Source organism: Lissotriton vulgaris, chromosome 12 (genome assembly GCF_964263255.1).
Source record: "Lissotriton vulgaris chromosome 12, aLisVul1.2, whole genome shotgun sequence".
Classification (NCBI taxonomy): Eukaryota; Metazoa; Chordata; class Amphibia; order Caudata; family Salamandridae; genus Lissotriton; species Lissotriton vulgaris.
In genome coordinates, this window is record NC_141700.1 from 35,020,361 (window position 1) to 35,042,242 (window position 21,882).

Sequence of the window (21,882 nt, forward strand, 5' to 3'; positions counted from 1 at the left end):
ACGGGCATTCTTTAAAGATAAGGATATACCAACAGAGACTTCCGATACTGGTCTAAAACCCAAATCGACATTCACCCCACTGGATAATCAACTTCCTGTGGAAGTATTGGCCTTCGAAAAAGCAATAATGCAGGAATTGAAGGGACTAGAAACCAGACAGAGGGTCTTTCAGAACATGAGCAGATCAGAAAATGAGGCAATCAAGGAACTGAGAACGAACAAAGACCTGATTATAAAGCCAGCTGATAAGGGGGGCGCAGTGGTTATCCAGACAACCGCAGCCTATGACCAAGAATGCAGGCGGCTCCTTTCGGACAATAGGAACTACCAGATCCTGACGGAGGATCCCACTGAATCTTTAAGAGTTCACATAGGTGGTATGGTGGAAGAGGCCCTTACACATCACTGGATCACGAAAAAGGAGTCTGAATTTCTGACCCAGAGGAACCCTTGCATCCCTTACTTTTATACCATCCCAAAGGTGCACAAGAATCTGGCGAGCCCACCCGGACGCCCTATTGTTTCGGGAATATCATCTATCCTGGAACCTTTATCCAAGTTTGCGGATGCTTTCTTGAGACCCCTTGTACAGGCAACTGACACCTATTTACGAGACACTAAAGCGGTACTACAACTGCTGAATGATCAGCCTTTTGACCCAACTTCCCAGATGCTACTGAGCCTGGACGTGGAGAGCCTCTATACGAGTCTCCCCCATGATGAAACCATCCAAATCATTGAAGAGGTACTATACTCCACTAACTGGGAATATCACACCCCACGAAATATAGTGATGGAGTGCATTTCTCTAGCACTCACAAAAATTTTTTTTGAGTATGAGGGCACCCTTTTCTGGCAGAAGCATGGGACCAGTATGGGCAGTACTTTTGCCCCGAGCTTGGCTGGACTGTATGTCCACCATTTGGAATCCACAAAAATCTTGCACCCCAACAATCCCCACAGGGCAAGGATTCGCACGTGGCGAAGGTATATAGATGATATCTTGGTTATCTGGGATGGAGACGCTACCATGATAAGTGATTTCATTGACTGGCTTAACAATCAGAATGCCTTTCTGAAATTTACTTTCCAAGCATCCAATACCAACATGGTGTTCTTGGATTTAAACATCTACCATGAAAGCGGCATACTAAAAACGGAAACACACTTCAAACCCACGGCTAAGAACTGTCTCCTAAGATTCGACAGCTTTCACCCTCGTCATCTGAGAGAGAACCTTCCTTATGGGCAGTTCTTACGCCTACGGCGGAACTGTACTGATGTAGCGAGATACAAGACCCAAGCCAAAGATCTGAGTGAAAAACTCAGACAGAGAAAGTATCCGGAAACTGTGATCCGAAAAGCCTTTACCAGAGCAAGAAACAATAACCGAGATGCCCTTTTGGAGGACAATCCATGTAGGGAGGATGCCGCAAACAAGACTGTTTGTGTCACCACATACAGCCCGGTCAGCAACCAAGTGACAAAATTGGTCCACAAACATTGGCGCACTTTGACAAGTGGTGGCTTAACTTTGGAGAAACCTCTCTTTGCTCACAGAAGGGGTAGGAATTTGAGAGATATGCTCGTTCATACTCGACCACCTCCTCCTGTAAAAGATCAGACGAGGTTACAAGGCATACATGGGCATTACCCATGTGGTAACTGCAATAATTGCCACCTCACAAAAAAGACACAGACGCTCACTTTTTCCAATGGGACCACATGGGAACAGCGTGCTTTTACTAACTGTAATAGCAAGAATGTAGTCTATCTAATCACCTGCCCATGTGGAAAGGAATATGTGGGCATGACTACCAGACCGGTCAGGGTCAGGCTGAACGAACACAAGAGTAACATCAGGTGCAGAAAACAAACTACAAAAATGTCAACCCATTACATTGAAAGTCAACACTGTGTGAATGAGCTACAGTGGACAATAATTGAACAATTACCCTCTGAGACTGGTCTCCTTGAAAAAGAACAACGGTGGGTGTTTCGGCTGGGCACCGACACCACCGGACTGAATGATTCCATTCCATGGAACCTTCTCAGGTGAAAACGCTTTTTGTCTGCAGTATACGCATGGTCTCATGCTTGTTACTGGACTTATAGGGTTCTCTTTATCAGCAGAATGTGGCATATGTTGTGCCCTGTTTTGAGTTGGTCTAGTGCTCCCTCTGATTGTTTTTATATTCCACACATCGGTGAGAGTAGTTTGCCCATTTATAGATACACCTCCATAATTAGGGCCCCCCCTTTTTATGGTATTTAATTTCTTTGGAGCCCAAATTCACCTTTGTGCCTTTGAATGTTTCCAGGGCTCTTGGTTGTCTTCCCCCGGGACATTTCTATCCCGATCGCCACTCCTTCCTAGACGTTTGTAAACAACTACGTCAGCTTCGTGTGGTTCACGAAGCGTCTCCGTCCGCGCATGCGCGTTTGCTAGATTTGCCGCGCATGCGCCCATCGGTGATAGCTGTGCGCATGCGCGGAGGATCAGCGTATGGCGCTAGCGTCTTACCGGACGCGAGGGGAGTTTCCCTCCGTATTTGGGCATTTACCGGCTTGCATTATTCAATCAAATTCTAACTAATTGGCTACAGGCAAGCATATAAAAAGGCCCTAGCCCTTCAGCAGCTCACTTCATCGGAGCCGCGTTGAGGGAAGGCAGGCGATTAGCTGTTGCTGTAACCGTGAGTTATGAGATCACCCTGGGAAGTAGTTTTACATTATAGTTTTTGCTCTCTGCTGATTAAGTTCCTTTACTAAAACCCTGATATTGATCTCTTAGGTTTCTGATTAGAAAGGAAGGATTCCCCAATATACGTTAAAAGGCTCATGAAGTCCTGTATTTGGGAACTTAAAGTAAGATCTTTATGTCCTCATTGCTCTGCTCTCATTTCATCTGAGCAGAGAGCTGTGTTGGTTTGCGTGTGTGTATGTGTGTAGTGTCCATTTTTTCCTTATTTTTGTTTCAGGTTCCAACTAATTTGTTTGGGAGCTACCTGATTTTTTCTTGAGAGAAGCATTATTCTTCTCCTTTATAAACTGTGATTTTGAGACCTGTATGTTTATCTATGATTTTGTCTTCACAGGTTCTTACGCCAATTGGGCGCAACTACACTCACTTACATATAAAACATTGTGAGGAACATTACACATTGTGGTAATTTTTAATTTTCACTTTTACATCTTACATGTGAGTAAGGCGAGGATAAGTGCTTTTCACCCTTGTCCTGAAGAAGGGGGCTTTGACCTCCGAAACATGTTGACTTTTAACACAGTGGTTTGATACCCTAACACGTATCTTTTGAAACCACGCCCTGCACTTTAATTTTAATAATACCAGCCGGGGATTTAATAAAGTTTTTTTATTCCCACGTGCCAGGTATTTTTTAATTCACATTTTTTTACCTCACCTCACTCACATCTTGGTATATAACACACACCCCCACACATAGTTCACTTCAAGTGCTCCTGCGTATTCGCGAGTCGCAGCACGCCGCATCCCGTAGAGGGGTGCGAAGGCCCCGATGATGAAGCATGACACCAAGGGGCCTGTTGGTGTGTGAGGGGCATTTAAACAACACTGTGTGTTCCCCATCACTCTAGGGATCACTATCACTTGAGTGGATTCCACTTTGTTTATGTATATGACTTGGGAGACTGAATCCACTGACTCTCTCTCTCCCCCCTCCTGTTAAAATTTGTTTATAGACAGCGTACAGCTGTGGGAGTCCCCTTCCCCTTTGGACCTACACTCCAAGTTTTCACACGCAACCACTTTACCTCTGAAATACCTTCCTGTCCCCCTCATCTGCCAACATGGAGGATGAACACGGACTGACTTTTACTGAGGACGACATTGACCGCATTCTCGCAGATGATAAGCCTTTTGAGGGCCTTAGCAGTAGCGATCCAGGGCCCGCTGTAGCTGATTGGGATGAACTAATGAACACCCGCAAGATTCAAATCAGGACAGCCCTCCACGGCTTACTGATGAGAGAATATCTGAGAAACAAAATGGCCCCACAAGGTCTATTGGTTAAAATTGAACCATTTATCTTCCAAGATGACCTTGTTTTTAAGAAGGCATGGTCACTGATCTCTTGGCACTGCACCAGGGATTGGCTAGTACTTATAGTTCAGACAGCAGCAAGGAAGTCAGTTGAACTGAAAGTAGAGATCCAAAGACTTGAAGTACAGCTTAAGGCTTTTATTTCACCAGCGGATCTCAAAAAGGGTCTAGAGGAATTGAATCAACAGATGAAAGAATTTGAGGCGGGCTTGAAACAAAGCAAATTTAATAAACTAAAAAAAGACAAAGACCGCTTTACCCCTGAGAGAGCCTACCCATATACTCGTGCAGATTATGTCATGAAGGATAATATGAGTGATACAGATAGTGTCAACTCGGATGGCAGTAACTCTAGCAACAAATCGGGAGGCTTTCAACAGAGAAAACAAAGAGGCGGCTTTCGCCAACAGAGAGCCCAATTCCCACGTCAGAGAGGATGGCGTGGTTTCCAAGGCCCACAATATAACCCTTATCAACCGCCTTTTCAATACCCGCAGTATCAGTTTGTCCCACCCCAAATGGGACCAATGTACCCCCAGTGGGTCCCAGAGCAAACCAGTGCACCCCAAAATCAACAACCTTTTTTATCCTGGGGCCAGGGATCCCGCAGAGGGCGGAACAAGAAGGGCAACAATGTGAATTGGCAGCCCGCAGAGGAGGCAGACCCACGGGTCGTAACCAGGAGCATGGCAGCCAATCAGGCGTCAACAAGCCACAGGGGGACTTAGTCATTAATATAACCCCGTGGCCTCTGACAGATTTGCAAAAAGAGGTATTGAATAAAGGCCTGGGTTATGTTCCCACCAACAGACCAGACATTTTCCTACTGCATAAGGAAATGCAGGAGTTCATAAGAACTATAAAACTACGGGCATTCTTTAAAGATAAGGATATACCAACAGAGACTTCCGATACTGGTCTAAAACCCAAATCGACATTCACCCCACTGGATAATCAACTTCCTGTGGAAGTATTGGCCTTCGAAAAAGCAATAATGCAGGAATTGAAGGGACTAGAAACCAGACAGAGGGTCTTTCAGAACATGAGCAGATCAGAAAATGAGGCAATCAAGGAACTGAGAACGAACAAAGACCTGATTATAAAGCCAGCTGATAAGGGGGGCGCAGTGGTTATCCAGACAACCGCAGCCTATGACCAAGAATGCAGGCGGCTCCTTTCGGACAATAGGAACTACCAGATCCTGACGGAGGATCCCACTGAATCTTTAAGAGTTCACATAGGTGGTATGGTGGAAGAGGCCCTTACACATGACTGGATCACGAAAAAGGAGTCTGAATTTCTGACCCAGAGGAACCCTCGCATCCCTTACTTTTATACCATCCCAAAGGTGCACAAGAATCTGGCGAGCCCACCCGGACGCCCTATTGTTTCGGGAATATCATCTATCCTGGAACCTTTATCCAAGTTTGCGGATGCTTTCTTGAGACCCCTTGTACAGGCAACTGACACCTATTTACGAGACACTAAAGCGGTACTACAACTGCTGAATGATCAGCCTTTTGACCCAACTTCCCAGATGCTACTGAGCCTGGACGTGGAGAGCCTCTATACGAGTCTCCCCCATGATGAAACCATCCAAATCATTGAAGAGGTACTATACTCCACTAACTGGGAATATCACACCCCACGAAATATAGTGATGGAGTGCATTTCTCTAGCACTCACAAAAAATTTTTTTGAGTATGAGGGCACCCTTTTCTGGCAGAAGCATGGGACCAGTATGGGCAGTACTTTTGCCCCGAGCTTGGCTGGACTGTATGTCCACCATTTGGAATCCACAAAAATCTTGCACCCCAACAATCCCCACAGGGCAAGGATTCGCACGTGGCGAAGGTATATAGATGATATCTTGGTTATCTGGGATGGAGACGCTACCATGATAAGTGATTTCATTGACTGGCTTAACAATCAGAATGCCTTTCTGAAATTTACTTTCCAAGCATCCAATACCAACATGGTGTTCTTGGATTTAAACATCTACCATGAAAGCGGCATACTAAAAACGGAAACACACTTCAAACCCACGGCTAAGAACTGTCTCCTAAGATTCGACAGCTTTCACCCTCGTCATCTGAGAGAGAACCTTCCTTATGGGCAGTTCTTACGCCTACGGCGGAACTGTACTGATGTAGCGAGATACAAGACCCAAGCCAAGGATCTGAGTGAAAAACTCAGACAGAGAAAGTATCCGGAAACTGTGATCCGAAAAGCCTTTACCAGAGCAAGAAACAATAACCGAGATGCCCTTTTGGAGGACAATCCATGTAGGGAGGATGCCGCAAACAAGACTGTTTGTGTCACCACATACAGCCCGGTCAGCAACCAAGTGACAAAATTGGTCCACAAACATTGGCGCACTTTGACAAGTGGTGGCTTAACTTTGGAGAAACCTCTCTTTGCTCACAGAAGGGGTAGGAATTTGAGAGATATGCTCGTTCATACTCGACCACCTCCTCCTGTAAAAGATCAGACGAGGTTACAAGGCATACATGGGCATTACCCATGTGGTAACTGCAATAATTGCCACCTCACAAAAAAGACACAGACGCTCACTTTTTCCAATGGGACCACATGGGAACAGCGTGCTTTTACTAACTGTAATAGCAAGAATGTAGTCTATCTAATCACCTGCCCATGTGGAAAGGAATATGTGGGCATGACTACCAGACCGGTCAGGGTCAGGCTGAACGAACACAAGAGTAACATCAGGTGCAGAAAACAAACTACAAAAATGTCAACCCATTACATTGAAAGTCAACACTGTGTGAATGAGCTACAGTGGACAATAATTGAACAATTACCCTCTGAGACTGGTCTCCTTGAAAAAGAACAACGGTGGGTGTTTCGGCTGGGCACCGACACCACCGGACTGAATGATTCCATTCCATGGAACCTTCTCAGGTGAAAACGCTTTTTGTCTGCAGTATACGCATGGTCTCATGCTTGTTACTGGACTTATAGGGTTCTCTTTATCAGCAGAATGTGGCATATGTTGTGCCCTGTTTTGAGTTGGTCTAGTGCTCCCTCTGATTGTTTTTATATTCCACACATCGGTGAGAGTAGTTTGCCCATTTATAGATACACCTCCATAATTAGGGCCCCCCCTTTTTATGGTATTTAATTTCTTTGGAGCCCAAATTCACCTTTGTGCCTTTGAATGTTTCCAGGGCTCTTGGTTGTCTTCCCCCGGGACATTTCTATCCCGATCGCCACTCCTTCCTAGACGTTTGTAAACAACTACGTCAGCTTCGTGTGGTTCACGAAGCGTCTCCGTCCGCGCATGCGCGTTTGCTAGATTTGCCGCGCATGCGCCCATCGGTGATAGCTGTGCGCATGCGCGGAGGATCAGCGTATGGCGCTAGCGTCTTACCGGACGCGAGGGGAGTTTCCCTCCGTATTTGGGCATTTACCGGCTTGCATTATTCAATCAAATTCTAACTAATTGGCTACAGGCAAGCATATAAAAAGGCCCTAGCCCTTCAGCAGCTCACTTCATCGGAGCCGCGTTGAGGGAAGGCAGGCGATTAGCTGTTGCTGTAACCGTGAGTTATGAGATCACCCTGGGAAGTAGTTTTACATTATAGTTTTTGCTCTCTGCTGATTAAGTTCCTTTACTAAAACCCTGATATTGATCTCTTAGGTTTCTGATTAGAAAGGAAGGATTCCCCAATATACGTTAAAAGGCTCATGAAGTCCTGTATTTGGGAACTTAAAGTAAGATCTTTATGTCCTCATTGCTCTGCTCTCATTTCATCTGAGCAGAGAGCTGTGTTGGTTTGCGTGTGTGTATGTGTGTAGTGTCCATTTTTTCCTTATTTTTGTTTCAGGTTCCAACTAATTTGTTTGGGAGCTACCTGATTTTTTCTTGAGAGAAGCATTATTCTTCTCCTTTATAAACTGTGATTTTGAGACCTGTATGTTTATCTATGATTTTGTCTTCACAGGTTCTTACGCCAATTGGGCGCAACTACACTCACTTACATATAAAACATTGTGAGGAACATTACACATTGTGGTAATTTTTAATTTTCACTTTTACATCTTACATGTGAGTAAGGCGAGGATAAGTGCTTTTCACCCTTGTCCTGAAGAAGGGGGCTTTGACCTCCGAAACATGTTGACTTTTAACACAGTGGTTTGATACCCTAACACGTATCTTTTGAAACCACGCCCTGCACTTTAATTTTAATAATACCAGCCGGGGATTTAATAAAGTTTTTTTATTCCCACGTGCCAGGTATTTTTTAATTCACATTTTTTTACCTCACCTCACTCACATCTTGGTATATAACACACACCCCCACACATAGTTCACTTCAAGTGCTCCTGCGTATTCGCGAGTCGCAGCACGCCGCATCCCGTAGAGGGGTGCGAAGGCCCCGATGATGAAGCATGACACCAAGGGGCCTGTTGGTGTGTGAGGGGCATTTAAACAACACTGTGTGTTCCCCATCACTCTAGGGATCACTATCACTTGAGTGGATTCCACTTTGTTTATGTACATAAGGGGGTGTGGTCACCCCAGGGTTAGGTAGCCCATTGGTTACTACCTTACACTCCCCTTAATGCCTCCTAAATTCAGTACATAGGTGGTCCCCTGACACCAGGAACTCTGATTCGTCTACTGAACAGAAGAAGGACCAAGACACCGAGGGCATCTGCCCGGTACACCGTTCTGCTGACCACCAGGTCGATCAAAGAAGCAGCAGTCCAGGAGAAAGTTTTCAAGACTCACAGAGGTCAACCCCATCTCCCCAGCGAGTTTTGAAACGCAAGACCAGGGGTCTCCAAACCGGTCCTGGAGGGCCGGATCCATGCCAGATTTTAAAAATTACTACATGTATCTGAATGGGGATATCCAAAAAAACTGGCATGGATCCGGCCCTCCAGGACCGGTTTGGAGACCCCTGCGCTAGACCCTGCAGGAGCCCTCCCAAAACCAATACCCTAGTACCCGGAGCTCTTGCAGCAGCCAAGGCTTATTTTGTGCCCAGTCCAGCACCAACACCGCCAAGACCCATGATGAGGGACATCAGCGTCACTGAGGCCAGCATCGAGAGTGGCGCTGCTGTCCTGTTTTGTCCCCCATCATCAGGTCGACTCCAAGAAGTGAGTACTTTCAAAGCAAGCGACCTGCCTAACAAAACACCTCTGCACCCGGGCCCCACAGCCCGAGTACTGGCCAACCGACGGTGCTGCCTTGCTCCAGAGACCCTCAAGAGCAGAGCACCCCTGTGGGCTCTGCTGGACTTGGCCTTAAGTACCCATTTGCAGCCTTCCCTCCTACAGGCTTTCTCCATTGACTTCAACTGTAGCACTTAAGGCTACGATCGCGACCAGCACCTCTGCACTCAGACACACCATCGCGACCAGCACCTCTGCCCCTGGACACACCAGGGCAGGTAAAACCAAACTGCTGGTGGTTCCATGGACCTTGGCCCCTAAGTACTTTAAGTCCAAGAGATCAATCCTGACAAACGTTTGCAAGTGTACCCATGCAGTGAATGTTTCTCCCAATGGATAACATAACCGTGTTCAACGCACATGCCTGAAATCTGACAGCTCTGTATTCTACCGTATTTTATAAAATGGCTAACTCGTCACGTAGTTATCTGATTCCAATAATGTTGGTGTCTAAATTAATATAAACACCTATGCTATTTTTCTAAATTGGTCTCAAAGTTCTTTCGTGAGTGTGTGCCTTATTTATTTATTTTAGTTTTATATAGCGCATACTAGACCAAAAGGTATCAGAGCGCCTTTACATGAGCTCATGTTGCGTTAAAGACGGGCACATTCATTTTTGTTAGGCACGGGGAGATTAAGTGATTTGCCCAGAATCACAGGATGTTGCGTGTCCTTGCAGAGACTCGAACTCAGTTCCCCAACTTAGATGTCGACCGCCCTAACCGTTAGGACACATGACTCTGTGTGTACAACAAATGCTCAACACTCCCCTCTGATAAGCCTAAACTGCTCGCCCACACTGCCACAAAATAGAATAGTTTGGGATTGTTAAAGCAAGCCCCTCTAAGCCAATAAGGGTCGCCTGGACTTTCTGCACAATGCACTTCATTTTGGTACACAATATAGAAAGCCGGCCTCCTACAAAGGGCGCTTCAGTGGCAAGGCTGTTAGGCCACTACTTTACTTCACCAACTCGTTATCTATTCATTCTTTAAATTTTTTATGTTATTTTTTTATAATCCTTGTGTGTTTAAATGATGTCTGCAGGTTACAGAAATTCAAAGCCAGTAATACTTTTTATTTTTTACAGTAATGTGCATTCAAACTAAAAAAGTATTTCTTTACCAGTTCTAAGTACACTTTCCTCCACGAAGCACATTTACTATTCTATTTAAATTATATAGGATGGCACATTTATTTTAAAATGTAAAACCTATTGTCAACACCTGGGCCTTTTTAGGTGACTGTTCTCGTTTGCTTTTCTTCTTATTTTTGTGGCATATGCAGCTGGCTCGAGCTTGTGGGGAAGTGGGGTGAGACTCTTGAAGCATAGCCATGCATTGCAGGCCCCCATGTGAGTTGTCTGACAGTAACCAGTTTGCATCTGGCCTTGAACTGCGCTCTCACGTGTGTGCAAACTCAGCGTGACAGGCTTTCTTAGCTCAGCCTGGACAGAAATAGCGGGGAATGTTTTTCCTTTTCCTGGGACTTCCCATCAGACTAAAGATGCTCATGTTACAAATTGGACCCAAGACAGCAGCCTTCGCGAAATTCGTCCCACACAGCTCCTTAAAGCGGCAGGGTGACCCAAGCATGGCCTAGAGCACTGACAAAGCAAGCCCCTCCCCCCTCCCCTCCTAAAAAAACACTGGCAACATTGTATAACTACAATGCCCTCGCACACCCAATATACAATATAACCATATAGTAGGCAAATTACAACAACATTCGAAGTGTAGAGCTCAATTAAGACAATCGCAATCCAAATCTGTATATTTAGGAAATTAGATGTAGGTTTATTGGTTCCAAAAAGCCAGCCGACACGTGTTTCGTCTCGTGGGAATAGATCACTTCGACTCCTCAGGGCTTAAGACACGACCTAAAGTCCTATCTGTCTCGGTCGATGTGTCTATACAGTCTGATTACGTTGTAGTATTGGCAATTTAGTTCCACTTTTGTAAATACAGGTATTGTGAAAGAAATGGAGGAAGGAAAGCTTCTGCTGTCTACGAGGTCCCAGGTGTGGTGGGTCCTTCCGTAGCTGGGAGTAGTCCAAAGAATAAGTTCTTAGAGTTCTCAATCAAATGACCGTATTTGGAAAACGGCGACCGGGAACCACAGGAGGAGGGATTACACGTTCACGACTTTTCAGCATCAGGTAGCGAACACTAGATCCGGAACCGGACCCAGCATCCCCTCCCGGTCTATGGCTTGATGCACACTAATATCAAGCACCACTGACGATATCAGTTTTAACCAGACTGCTCGATAGCACTGCAGTGATGAGACACATACGTGATTGAGAACTCTAAGAACTTATTCTTTGGACTACTCCCAGCTACGGAAGGACCCACCACACCTGGGACCTCGTAGACAGCAGAAGCTTTCCTTCCTCCATTTCTTTCACAATACCTGTATTTACAAAAGTGGAACTAAATCGACAATACTACAACGTAATCAGACTGTATAGACACATCGACTGAGACAGATAGGACTTTAGGTCGTGTCTTAAGCCCTGCGGAGTCGCAGTGATCTATTCCCACGCGACGAAACACGTGTCGGCTGGCTTTTTGGAACCAATAAACCTACATCTAATTTCATAAATAAACAGATTTGGATTGCAATTGTCTTAATTGAGCTCTACACTTTGAATGTTGTTGTAATTTGCCTACTATATGGTTATATTGTATATTGTGTGTGCGAGGGCATTGTAGTTATTTATTGTACTGTAGGTTTGATTTCTAACCCACATTAGAACGGTTAAGGGGTCTTATCCGCTCGCCTTTCCGCATCACAACCCTATTCTAAATTTCCTCATACCTTCACGTTTACACTAGGTAGTGCGCCCAGTCTTATTGAAAACTAAAAAACACCACCTGATGTGTTGTACTGGCAACATTGTGTTGCTACATTGAGCCAACTATTTTATCGAAGTACCAAAAATGGCCTCACGAGGTGCCAGAGTGCTGCAGAAAAGTCTCAGAAATGCTTTGTTTCTGAGTGAAAGGGAGTGCCCCAACAGTAACATATCATTTTGCCCAGGCTCTAAAATCCTAGCCCATTCTCCAGCGCTGACAGGCACACAGCATTGCAAGCGTAAAGCACTAACAGCACTGCACTCAGCACAGAACTCTCATTTTGTCACTGTCAGGGGAGGCTCAGAGTGGAGCACCCCTCACGGCCAAAGAATATCTGCCTCTGGAAGTAGTGTACCGATGCAGAGGAGCAGGCAACAGGCATACACCAGGAAAGGACAGACACAAACAGAGTAAAGCTCAGGATTAAGATAGATAAGGCCAAGCAAGCTTAATGCGAAGAAACATGGAACAGAGCCAATAATGGACAGACACACTGGGTCACCGCTAGACCCAGAGCCTCCCACTGCAACAGGGAATGTCAATGTCTCTGTGCAGATTACTCTTACAGACAGTCACCCTGAACACACCCTGTAGAAAGGAGGCATCAGAAGGGATTCTGTAGCTAGACCTTTAGGGAACAAACAAATACTGTACTGACATACACGAGACAAGCACTTATGGTTCCAGCAGTAGACAGTGGTGACTCCTAAGAAAATGGAATATCACAGTGACACAGTAAAGGCACTAGCACAAGACACACGATTGGATTGGCTGGATCTAAACTGGGGTGGCATGGTGAGCAAAAGAACAATGGATTTAACCCAGATCTCTTGACTGGGGGTGAATGTATGATTTATTCAGCATTCCCCCCCATCATTAGTTTGCGTAGCACTTTTCACCCTAAGTGCGCTGGGTATGCCCAGACGTGGGTCCCTTGCTCACTGTTCCACTGGATTCAGGCTAGCCTGGCTGATGAAGGGTAATACCCAGACCCCGGTCCCAGGATGCTTGTTTACGGTCCAGGAAAGACATGGCTTGGCAGTTCGATCTGGACTGTTCGGATGAAGCACAGGGTCAAGACTGATTTGCATATGGCTGGGCCTAAACTGGGGTGGCATGGTGAGCAAAGGAACAATGGATTTAACCCAGATCTCTTGACTGGGGGTGAATGTAAGATGTATTCAGCATTCCGCCCATCATTTGTTTGCGTAGCACAAAACGCAAGATTGGGCAGGAATTGCTTCCTGAAAATCAGGTGTGAACCACTGTACAGAGGAATACATTAACACAGGTGAGGACAAATCAGGATCCATACCAGACAGAAAAGCCCCAGATGAGAACACAGGGCAAGCACAAGAAAGGAATCTGGGAGCTGTTGGATATAGCCAGGAGCAGGGCATTCCAGGAAAACTGGAGAACAACCGGGCAAGTCAAGCACAATAAATCTAGGAACTCTAACAAGCAAGAGGCTGGAACTTCAAGGGAACTAGAGACTGCAGGAGAAAGGGAACATAAAGAAGGGGCAAAAACTAGGAGACTGGGGAGAAAATACAAGAGCTATGACAAACAAAGGACATTAATTGAAGGAACAGAAGGAACAACCTAGGACAATTAGAAGGGGACCCACCCAAGGGCTGCATTTTACTGTAGAAAGAAAGCAGACAGGAGAGTGAAGCAAAAGCAATGCAGGGCTGATAGAAACTTGATCAGGACACAGGCTCTGGCTGAAACAAGGCAGGAACTGGCCAGGAAAACAGGCAACAAGAGGTCTGCTACACCCAGGTTCAAACTTCAAAGCACAAACAAGGAGCTTTGAGCAATGGCAGCTTGCAAGCAGTTCCAGGCAGCAGGAAGTCCGGGGCTTCACATGATTGGGCAGCACAAGACTAGACAGAGGTGTGTGCAGTTCTCACCTCTCACATAATTGTGTGTCATTGAGACCTAGATTCACGTTTGTGTTACCTTTTTAAAGCAAACCCCAAACAAAGTGTTGTGTAGGTATTTACAAACCAACGCAAATTGTAACGAAAAGTAATATAAAGCTGTCCAGTTCCCGGCCTCGCCTTACTTTGTGCCAAGGGGGCCTTCCATGGGTGGGCGAGGGCATTCCATGCAACCACCTATGGGTTTTGATGAAAATTCTTCTCTGCAAAGAATTGTAGACTGCGATCTGCGCCCAAATCCTACGCCTCCTTGAGGCTGGCGCAAATGTTTTCATTTCCCTTCGTCGTACAGGAAGGAGTTCTCTTCCTGTACAAAAACTTGGCTTACCACAATGCAGACACCCTGGCACTCTGGCGCATGGAAGCATTAAGAGCACCCCCACAGACTCTCAACCAGCATGCGTTGCCCTCTCGTCTACACACTTCTGCACTATGCCGTAAGTCAAGATAAGAGCACCACTCTGTTCACGACCCGCTCCACCAAAACACTTCCAATGTGAGCCACGGTACAATTAAATTTTCCCCCCCTGTGCTGGAAAATGCCATTTTAGTGGCACCATGACGAGCTCAGCTCATCATCAGCACACGACACCCGTGGGTGATGAGCTCGTCATCAGCATCGAAAGGGTTAAACAGCTTACAAGCACCAATTAGGACCCGACTCCTTAGCAGAGATTACCCATAGCTGCCAGGGGACCTTACGTCATGGTTGACCCCTTCAGCGAGTCCAGGCTTTTAATCCATGGCTCTTTTTTTAGCCCATGCTCTCAGTATTAATACCAAGACGCACAATCCCAGAATGCAGTGAGCTGTCAACTAAACTAAAGACTGGCTGATTGTGTCACACATGACATTGGCCCAGGGATGAACACCTTTATTGCTAAACAGCTGCTCTGACAGGCCAAGGTTTAAAAGAGGCTGTGAGGCTGGGTTGGGAAGATCACCTAAGAGGGGCTTTGATACTAGCGGTCAGCGTCTTTCAAAGCTGCAGATAAAGTGAAATAACAAAATGCGGTTTCCGGGTACACCTGTAGGGGCTTGTCTACCCAGCCCTCTAAGAAGTTTTGGGAGACTTTTTGGTGGACCCAATGATACTCCAACACTAGGATGGAATGGGTTTGATTCGAGGTGTGCCCTTTATGTGGGGATAGTGAATAAAATATCAAATGAAACCAAGAAATGGTCCACTCATCCCATAGGAGTGGAAGAGCTCCAGGTCAAGCTGGGTGGACCAAAAACAAGGCCTGTTTTGTAGTCACCTTGGTGGGTTGACGAGGAGCCTATCTGGGAGTCAAATCAAAGGTTATTGCCACCCAGGATTATCACCTGGGAATAGTTAGCCAATTCCTTCTCCAAACTTTTCCAGAAGTGAGGCGGGAGCTGCAGGGGCTCTGTGAATAATCAAGGGACAGATGAAACCAGAGGCCGTTTTACAGTCCATCACTTCCTCAGAATACGCGTTACCTAGCGTTCCGCCAAATATCTGCGGTACCCGCAGGACGCTCTTTTTAAAAAAAAACTGTTTTGTGTTGTTTTCATTCAACACATAGGCAATAATGACAGTGTACAGAGAATCACATAATGTAATTAGGTTGTATAGAGCCGAATATCCTGGCGTAATGAAGTCAATAGTAATCCAATTTTTCTGTAGTATCTCCCTCGTCAGTGCAATTCCCACCAACCCGCCCTCACTCTACATCCCAGGATGCTCTTTTTAAAGGAGTGCCATTCCACCTCCTAGCCTGTTTTCCTGTCTTTATGTCCCATGTTGAGGCTGTTGGGAGTGACATCAGCAATGCCTGGACCAGGGGGCGGGTTTAGCAATGCCTGGACCAGGGGGCGGGTTCAGCAATGCCTGGACCAGGGGGCGGGTTCATCAGGGCCGCAGCCAGCAGGCCCACATCCATCTTGCTGCTGTTAAGTAACAAAACAAGCTCCTCCCCGAATTTGGAAAGGAATCTCATTGCAGTCGAGGCAGCCCTCAGGCCAGGTTGAAGACTTAAGCCTGAGTTGGTACCCTGGGGTCATTTATTACTAGATTCGGTGTCTCCTCTTGATTAATACTCAATGCACTTAGATTATTCCATACCTGGCAGTGAATCACCCCGGAAACAAACCTTTGTGCCATCAGCTTAGTCGCATCATGGTGGTCTGGCAAGGCCTAGTATATTTTCCAGGAATGTATGTTGTTTGCTCTAATGGGTGGGAAAATCTGGACTTTCATGCTGCAGTTCTCAGGGCCCAATCTTGGTGGTGGCACGTTCCTCACAAATGGCTTCACCCAAGGCCAATATAGGGTAAGTCTAGAGATGGGTGGAGGATTGGGCCTTCCAAATTTGTATAAGTTTTGTCGGAATAATTTCCAATCGTTCATTCACAAATTTTGAAGTGTGTAGTGTTTATTCATATTCTCATTGTACATGGAAAAACCAAAGCAAAAAAACAGCCGACAGGTGTTTCGCCCGTGTGGCCCATCAACCCTGGGCTTCATCAAGGAAAACGAACGTCAGACCAAGACTTTTGCCTTGAGAAAGCCCATGGCCGATGGGCCACATGGGCGAAACACGTGGCGGCTGTTTTTGTGCTTCAGTTTTTCCCTGTACAATGAGAATATGAATAAACACTAGGCACTTGAAAATTTGTGAATTAAGGATTGGAAATTATTCCGCCAAAACGTATACAAATTTAAAAGGCACAATCCTCCAGGAATTTATGTTGTCTGTCAGTTCTGACTGACCACAATTAGAAATATTGTCTATGCAACTGAAGAGAGGCGCGCTGTGTTTTACACTGTACTGTTCTGTGTCTTTCAGCCATTTGCACAGTGGTGCAACCTGCAACCAAAAGATGCTGCTAAAGTTCCAGAGAGCGCCTGGAAACTCCTCTTCTACACAGCGTCTTGGGGCTACTCTGTCTATCTCCTATTCTTCAAGGAATACACCTTCTTCTGGGACCCGCCTTCTACCTTTCACGGTATGACAGTATTAGAAGGTGCTTAGTGTTGACAACCATCACTCTCACAGGCATGCAACATTCAGATTGTTTTGCTTACATTTTGCATTTGAAAACCATAGGCCTGGGAACCACACTGCTGGGTAGCATGGCCAAGAAAATAAACAAAACAAAAGATGCAATGACCCTGGCCCGCCATGTCATAGTGTATGTGAGCACATATGCTCAGCATGCCTGTGTGTGCCTACAGTGGGATAATATTTTTTTTATTTACTGATTTGAGACCGATTGGTAAATAAAAACAAGCATTGGTAAAGCTAACAGGTCTTGCTTATGTTACAGCGATTGGCTTTGCCAATGTCTTTTAGCCATGTTATACAGCAGCATGGCTGCTGTTTAGCAAGGCTAAACATTAGTGGCATGGTGTAGAGTGGAGTGGCGTAAAGTGGCATACATTAGCTTGGAGTGACGTATAGGAGAGTCTTACATAGAGTGGAGCAGAGTATAATGGAGCAGCATAGAGTAGAGTGGAGTAGAGTAGAACGGAGTAGAGTGGAGTAGAGTAGAACGGAGTAGAGTGGCGGAGAGTATAATGGAGCAGCAAAGAGTAGAGTGGAGTAGAGTAGAATGGAGTAGAACAGAGTAGAGTGGAGTAGAGTACAACGGAGTAGAGTGGCGGAGAGTAGAATGGAGTAGAGTGGAGTAGAGTAGAACGGAGTAGAGTGGCGGAGAGTAGAATGGAGTAGAGTGGAGTAGAGTAGAACGGAGTAGAGTGGAGTAGAGTAGAACGGAGTAGAGTGGCGGAGAGTATAATGGAGCAGCAAAGAGTAGAGTGGAGTAGAGTAGAATGGAGTAGAACAGAGTAGAGTGGAGTAGAGTAGAACAGAGTAGAGTGGAGTAGAGTAGAACGGAGTAGAGTGGCGGAGAGTAGAATGGAGTAGAGTGGAGTAGAGTAGAACGGAGTAGAGTGGCGGAGAGTAGAATGGAGTAGAGTGGAGTAGAGTAGAACGGAGTAGAGTGGAGTAGAGTAGAACGGAGTAGAGTGGCGGAGAGTATAATGGAGCAGCAAAGAGTAGAGTGGAGTAGAGTAGAATGGAGTAGAACAGAGTAGAGTGGAGTAGAGTAGAACAGAGTAGAGTGGAGTAGAGTAGAACGGAGTAGAGTGGCGGAGAGTAGAATGGAGTAGAGTGGAGTAGAGTAGAACGGAGTAGAGTGGCGGAAAGTAGAATGGAGTAGAGTGGAGTAGAGTAGAACGGAGTAGAGTGGAGTAGAGTAGAACGGAGTAGAGTGGAGTAGAGTAGAACGGAGTAGAGTGGCGGAGAGTATAATGGAGCAGCAAAGAGTAGAGTGGAGTAGAGTAGAATGGAGTAGAACAGAGTAGAGTGGAGTAGAGTAGAACAGAGTAGAGTGGAGTAGAGTAGAACGGAGTAGAGTGGCGGAGAGTAGAATGGAGTAGAGTGGAGTAGAGTAGAACGGAGTAGAGTGGAGTAGAGTAGAACGGAGTAGAGTGGAGTAGAGTAGAACGGAGTAGAGTGGTGTAGAGTAGAACAGAGTAGAGTGGTGTAGAGTAGAACGGAGTAGAGTGGCGGAGAGTAGTGTGATGTAAACTAGAGTGGCTTAGAGTTGCATAGAATAGGATAGAGTGGTATAGTGTAAAGTGGAGTGGTGTGGTACAGAGTGGAGTGGCATAGAGCAGAGTGGTGTAGAGTTGAGTGGGGTAGAGTAGAATGGAGTAGAGTGGTGTGACGTGTAGATGTCAACTAGAGTAGAGTGGGGAGTGGCATAGAACAGAGTGGTGGGGTATGGGGTGTGGAGTGGGGGTGGTGTGGGGTGGTGTGCAGTGGTGTGGAGTGGGGTGGAGTGGAGTGGAGCGGGGGGGTATAGAGTGGAGCGGGGGGGGTATAGAGTGGAGCGGGGGGTATAGAGTGGAGCGGGGGGTATAGAGTGGAGCGGGGGGATATGGAGTGGAGCGGGGGGGTATAGAGTGGAGCGGGGGGTATAGAGTGGAGCGGGGGGTATAGAGTGGAGCGGGGGGATGTGGAGTGGAGGGGGGGATATGGAGTGGAGCGGGGGGATGTGGAGTGGGGGGTATAGAGTGGAGCGGGGGGGGTATGGAGTGGAGCGGGGGGGTATAGAGTGGAGCGGGGGTATAGAGTGGAGCGGGGGGTATAGAGTGGAGCGGGGGGGATATGGAGTGGAGCGGGGGGATATGGAGTGGAGCGGGGGATGTGGAGTGGGGGGTATAGAGTGGAGCGGGGGGGTATGGAGTGGAGCGGGGGGGTATAGAGTGGAGCGGGGGTATAGAGTGGAGCGGGGGGATATGGAGTGGAGCGGGGGGATATGGAGTGGAGCGGGGGGATATGGAGTGGAGCGGGGGGATGTGGAGTGGGGGGTATAGAGTGGAGCGGGGGGGTATGGAGTGGAGCGGGGGGGGGTATAGAGTGGAGCGGGGGTATAGAGTGGAGCGGGGGTATAGAGTGGAGCGGGGGGGTATAGAGTGGAGCGGGGGGATATGGAGTGGAGCGGGGGGATATGGAGTGGAGCGGGGGATGTGGAGTGGGGGGTATAGAGTGGAGCGGGGGGGTATGGAGTGGAGCGGGGGGTATGGAGTGGAGCGGGGGGTATGGAGTGGAGCGGGGGGTATGGAGTGGAGCGGGGGGGTATGGAGTGGAGCGGGGGTATGGAGTGGAGCGGGGGGGTATGGAGTGGAGCGGGGGTATGGAGTGGAGCGGGGGTATGGAGTGGAGCGGGGTATGGAGTGGAGCGGGGGGATATGGAGTGGAGCAGGGGGGGTATGGAGTGGAGCGGGGGGGTATGGAGTGGAGCGGGGGGTATGGAGTGGAGCAAGGGGGTACGGAGTGGATCGGGGGCATGGAGTGGAGCGGGGGGTGTGGAGTGGAGCGGGGGGTATGGAGTGGAGCGGGGGGTATGGAGTGGAGCGGGGGTATGGAGTGGAGCGGGGGGTATGGAGTGGAGCGGGGGGTATGGAGTGGAGCGGGGGTATTGAGTGGAGTGGGGCGTATGGTGTGGAGAGGAGTGGAGTGGGGGTATGGTTTGGAGTCGAGTGGGGGTATGGAGTGGAGTGGGGGTGTGGAGTGGGGGTATGGTGTGGAGTGGGGGTATGGTGTGGAGTGGAGCGTGGGTATGGAGTGAAGCGAGGGTATGGATTGGAGCGGGGGGTATGGAGCGGGGGGTATGGAGTGGAGCGGGGGGTATGGAGTAGAGCGGGGGGTATGGAGTGGAGCGGGGGTATGGAGTGGAGCGGGGGTATGGAGTGGAGCGGGGGGTATGGAGTGGAGCGGGGGGGTATGGAGTGGAGCGGGGGGGTATGGAGTGGAGCGGGGGGGTATGGAGTGGAGCGGGGGGGTATGGAGTGGAGCGGGGGGGTATGGAGTGGAGCAGGGGGTATTGAGTGGAGCAGGGGGTATTGAGTGGAGCGGGGGTATTGAGTGGAGTGGGGCGTATGGTGTGGAGGGGAGTGGGGTATGGTTTGGAGTCGAGTGGGGGTATGGAGTCGAGTGGGGGTATGGAGTCGAGTGGGGGTGTGGAGTGGGGGTATGGTGTGGAGTGGGGGGTATGGTGTGGAGTTGGGGTATGGTGTGGAGTGGAGTGGGGTATGGTGTGGAGTGGAGTGGGGGGTATGGTGTGGAGTGGGGGTATGGTGTGGAGTGGAGTGGGGGGTATGGTGTGGAGTGGAGTGGGGGGTATGGAGTGGAGTAGGGGGTATGGAGTGGAGTGGGGGTATGGTGTGAAGTGGAGTGGGGGTATGGTGTGGAGTGGAGTGGGGGTATGGTGTGGAGTGGAGTGGGGGTATGGTGTGGAGTGGGGGTATGGTGTGAAGTGGAGTGGGGGTATGGTGTGGAGTGGGGGGTGTGGTGTGGAATGGGGGGTATGGAGTGGAGTGGGGGAGTGGAGTCGGGGTATGGTGTGAAGTGGAGTGGGGGTATGGTGTGGAGTGGAGTGGAGTGGAGTGGGGGTATGGTGTGGAGTGGAGTGGGGGTATGGTGTGGAGTGGGGGGTATGGTGTGGAGTGGGGGGTATGGTGTGGAGTGGGGGTATGGTGTGGAGTGGGGGGTATGGTGTGGTGTGGAGTGGGGGGTATAGTGTGGAGTGGGGGGGTATAGTGTGGAGTGGGGGGTATAGTGTGGAGTGGGGGGTATGGTGTGGTGTGGAGTGGGGTATGATGAGGTGTGGTGTGGAGTTGGGGGTATGGTGTGGTGTGGAGTGGGGGTATGGTGTGGAATGGGGGGTATGGTGTGGAGTGGGGGGTATGGGTGTGGAGTGGGGGGTATGGTGTGGAGTGGGGGGTATGGTTTGGAGTGAAGTGGGGGTATAGAGTGGATTGGAGTGGGGGTATAGAGTGGATTGGAGTTGGGGTATAGAGCAGATTGGAGTGGGGGGTATGGAGTGGATAGGACTGGGGGGTATAGAGTGGATTGGAGTGGGGGGTATAGAGTGGATTGGAGTGGGGGGTATAGAGTGGATTGGAGTGGGGGTATGGAGTGGATTGGAGTGGGGGGTATAGAGTGGATTGGAGTGGGGGGTATAGAGTGGATTGGAGTGGGGGGTATAGAGTGGATTGGAGTGGGGGGTATAGAGTGGATTGGAGTGGGGGTTATAGAGCGGATTGGAGTGGGGGGGTATGGAGTGGATAGTAGTGGGGGTATAGAGTGGATTGGAGTGGGGGGTATAGAGTGGATTGGAGTGGGGGTATAGAGTGGATTGGAGTGGGGGGTATGGAGTGGATTGGAGTGGGGGGTATGGAGTGGATTGGAGTGGGGGTATGGAGTGGATTGGAGCGGGGGTATAGAGTGGATTGGAGCGGGGGTATAGAGTGGAT

The 21,882-nt window shown here is 48.2% G+C and overlaps 1 protein-coding gene across 1 annotated transcript in view; it reads left to right on the plus strand.

Annotated features, from left to right (window-relative positions):
- CERS1 (ceramide synthase 1) overlaps positions 1-21,882 on the plus strand; it is a 78,337-nt gene that overhangs the window by 27,788 nt on the left and 28,667 nt on the right. The window contains exon 2 of the mRNA XM_086946912.1: positions 16,904-17,063. Within this exon, the coding sequence (XP_086803038.1) occupies positions 16,904-17,063 (160 nt within the window). The remainder of the gene's footprint in view (positions 1-16,903; positions 17,064-21,882) is intronic.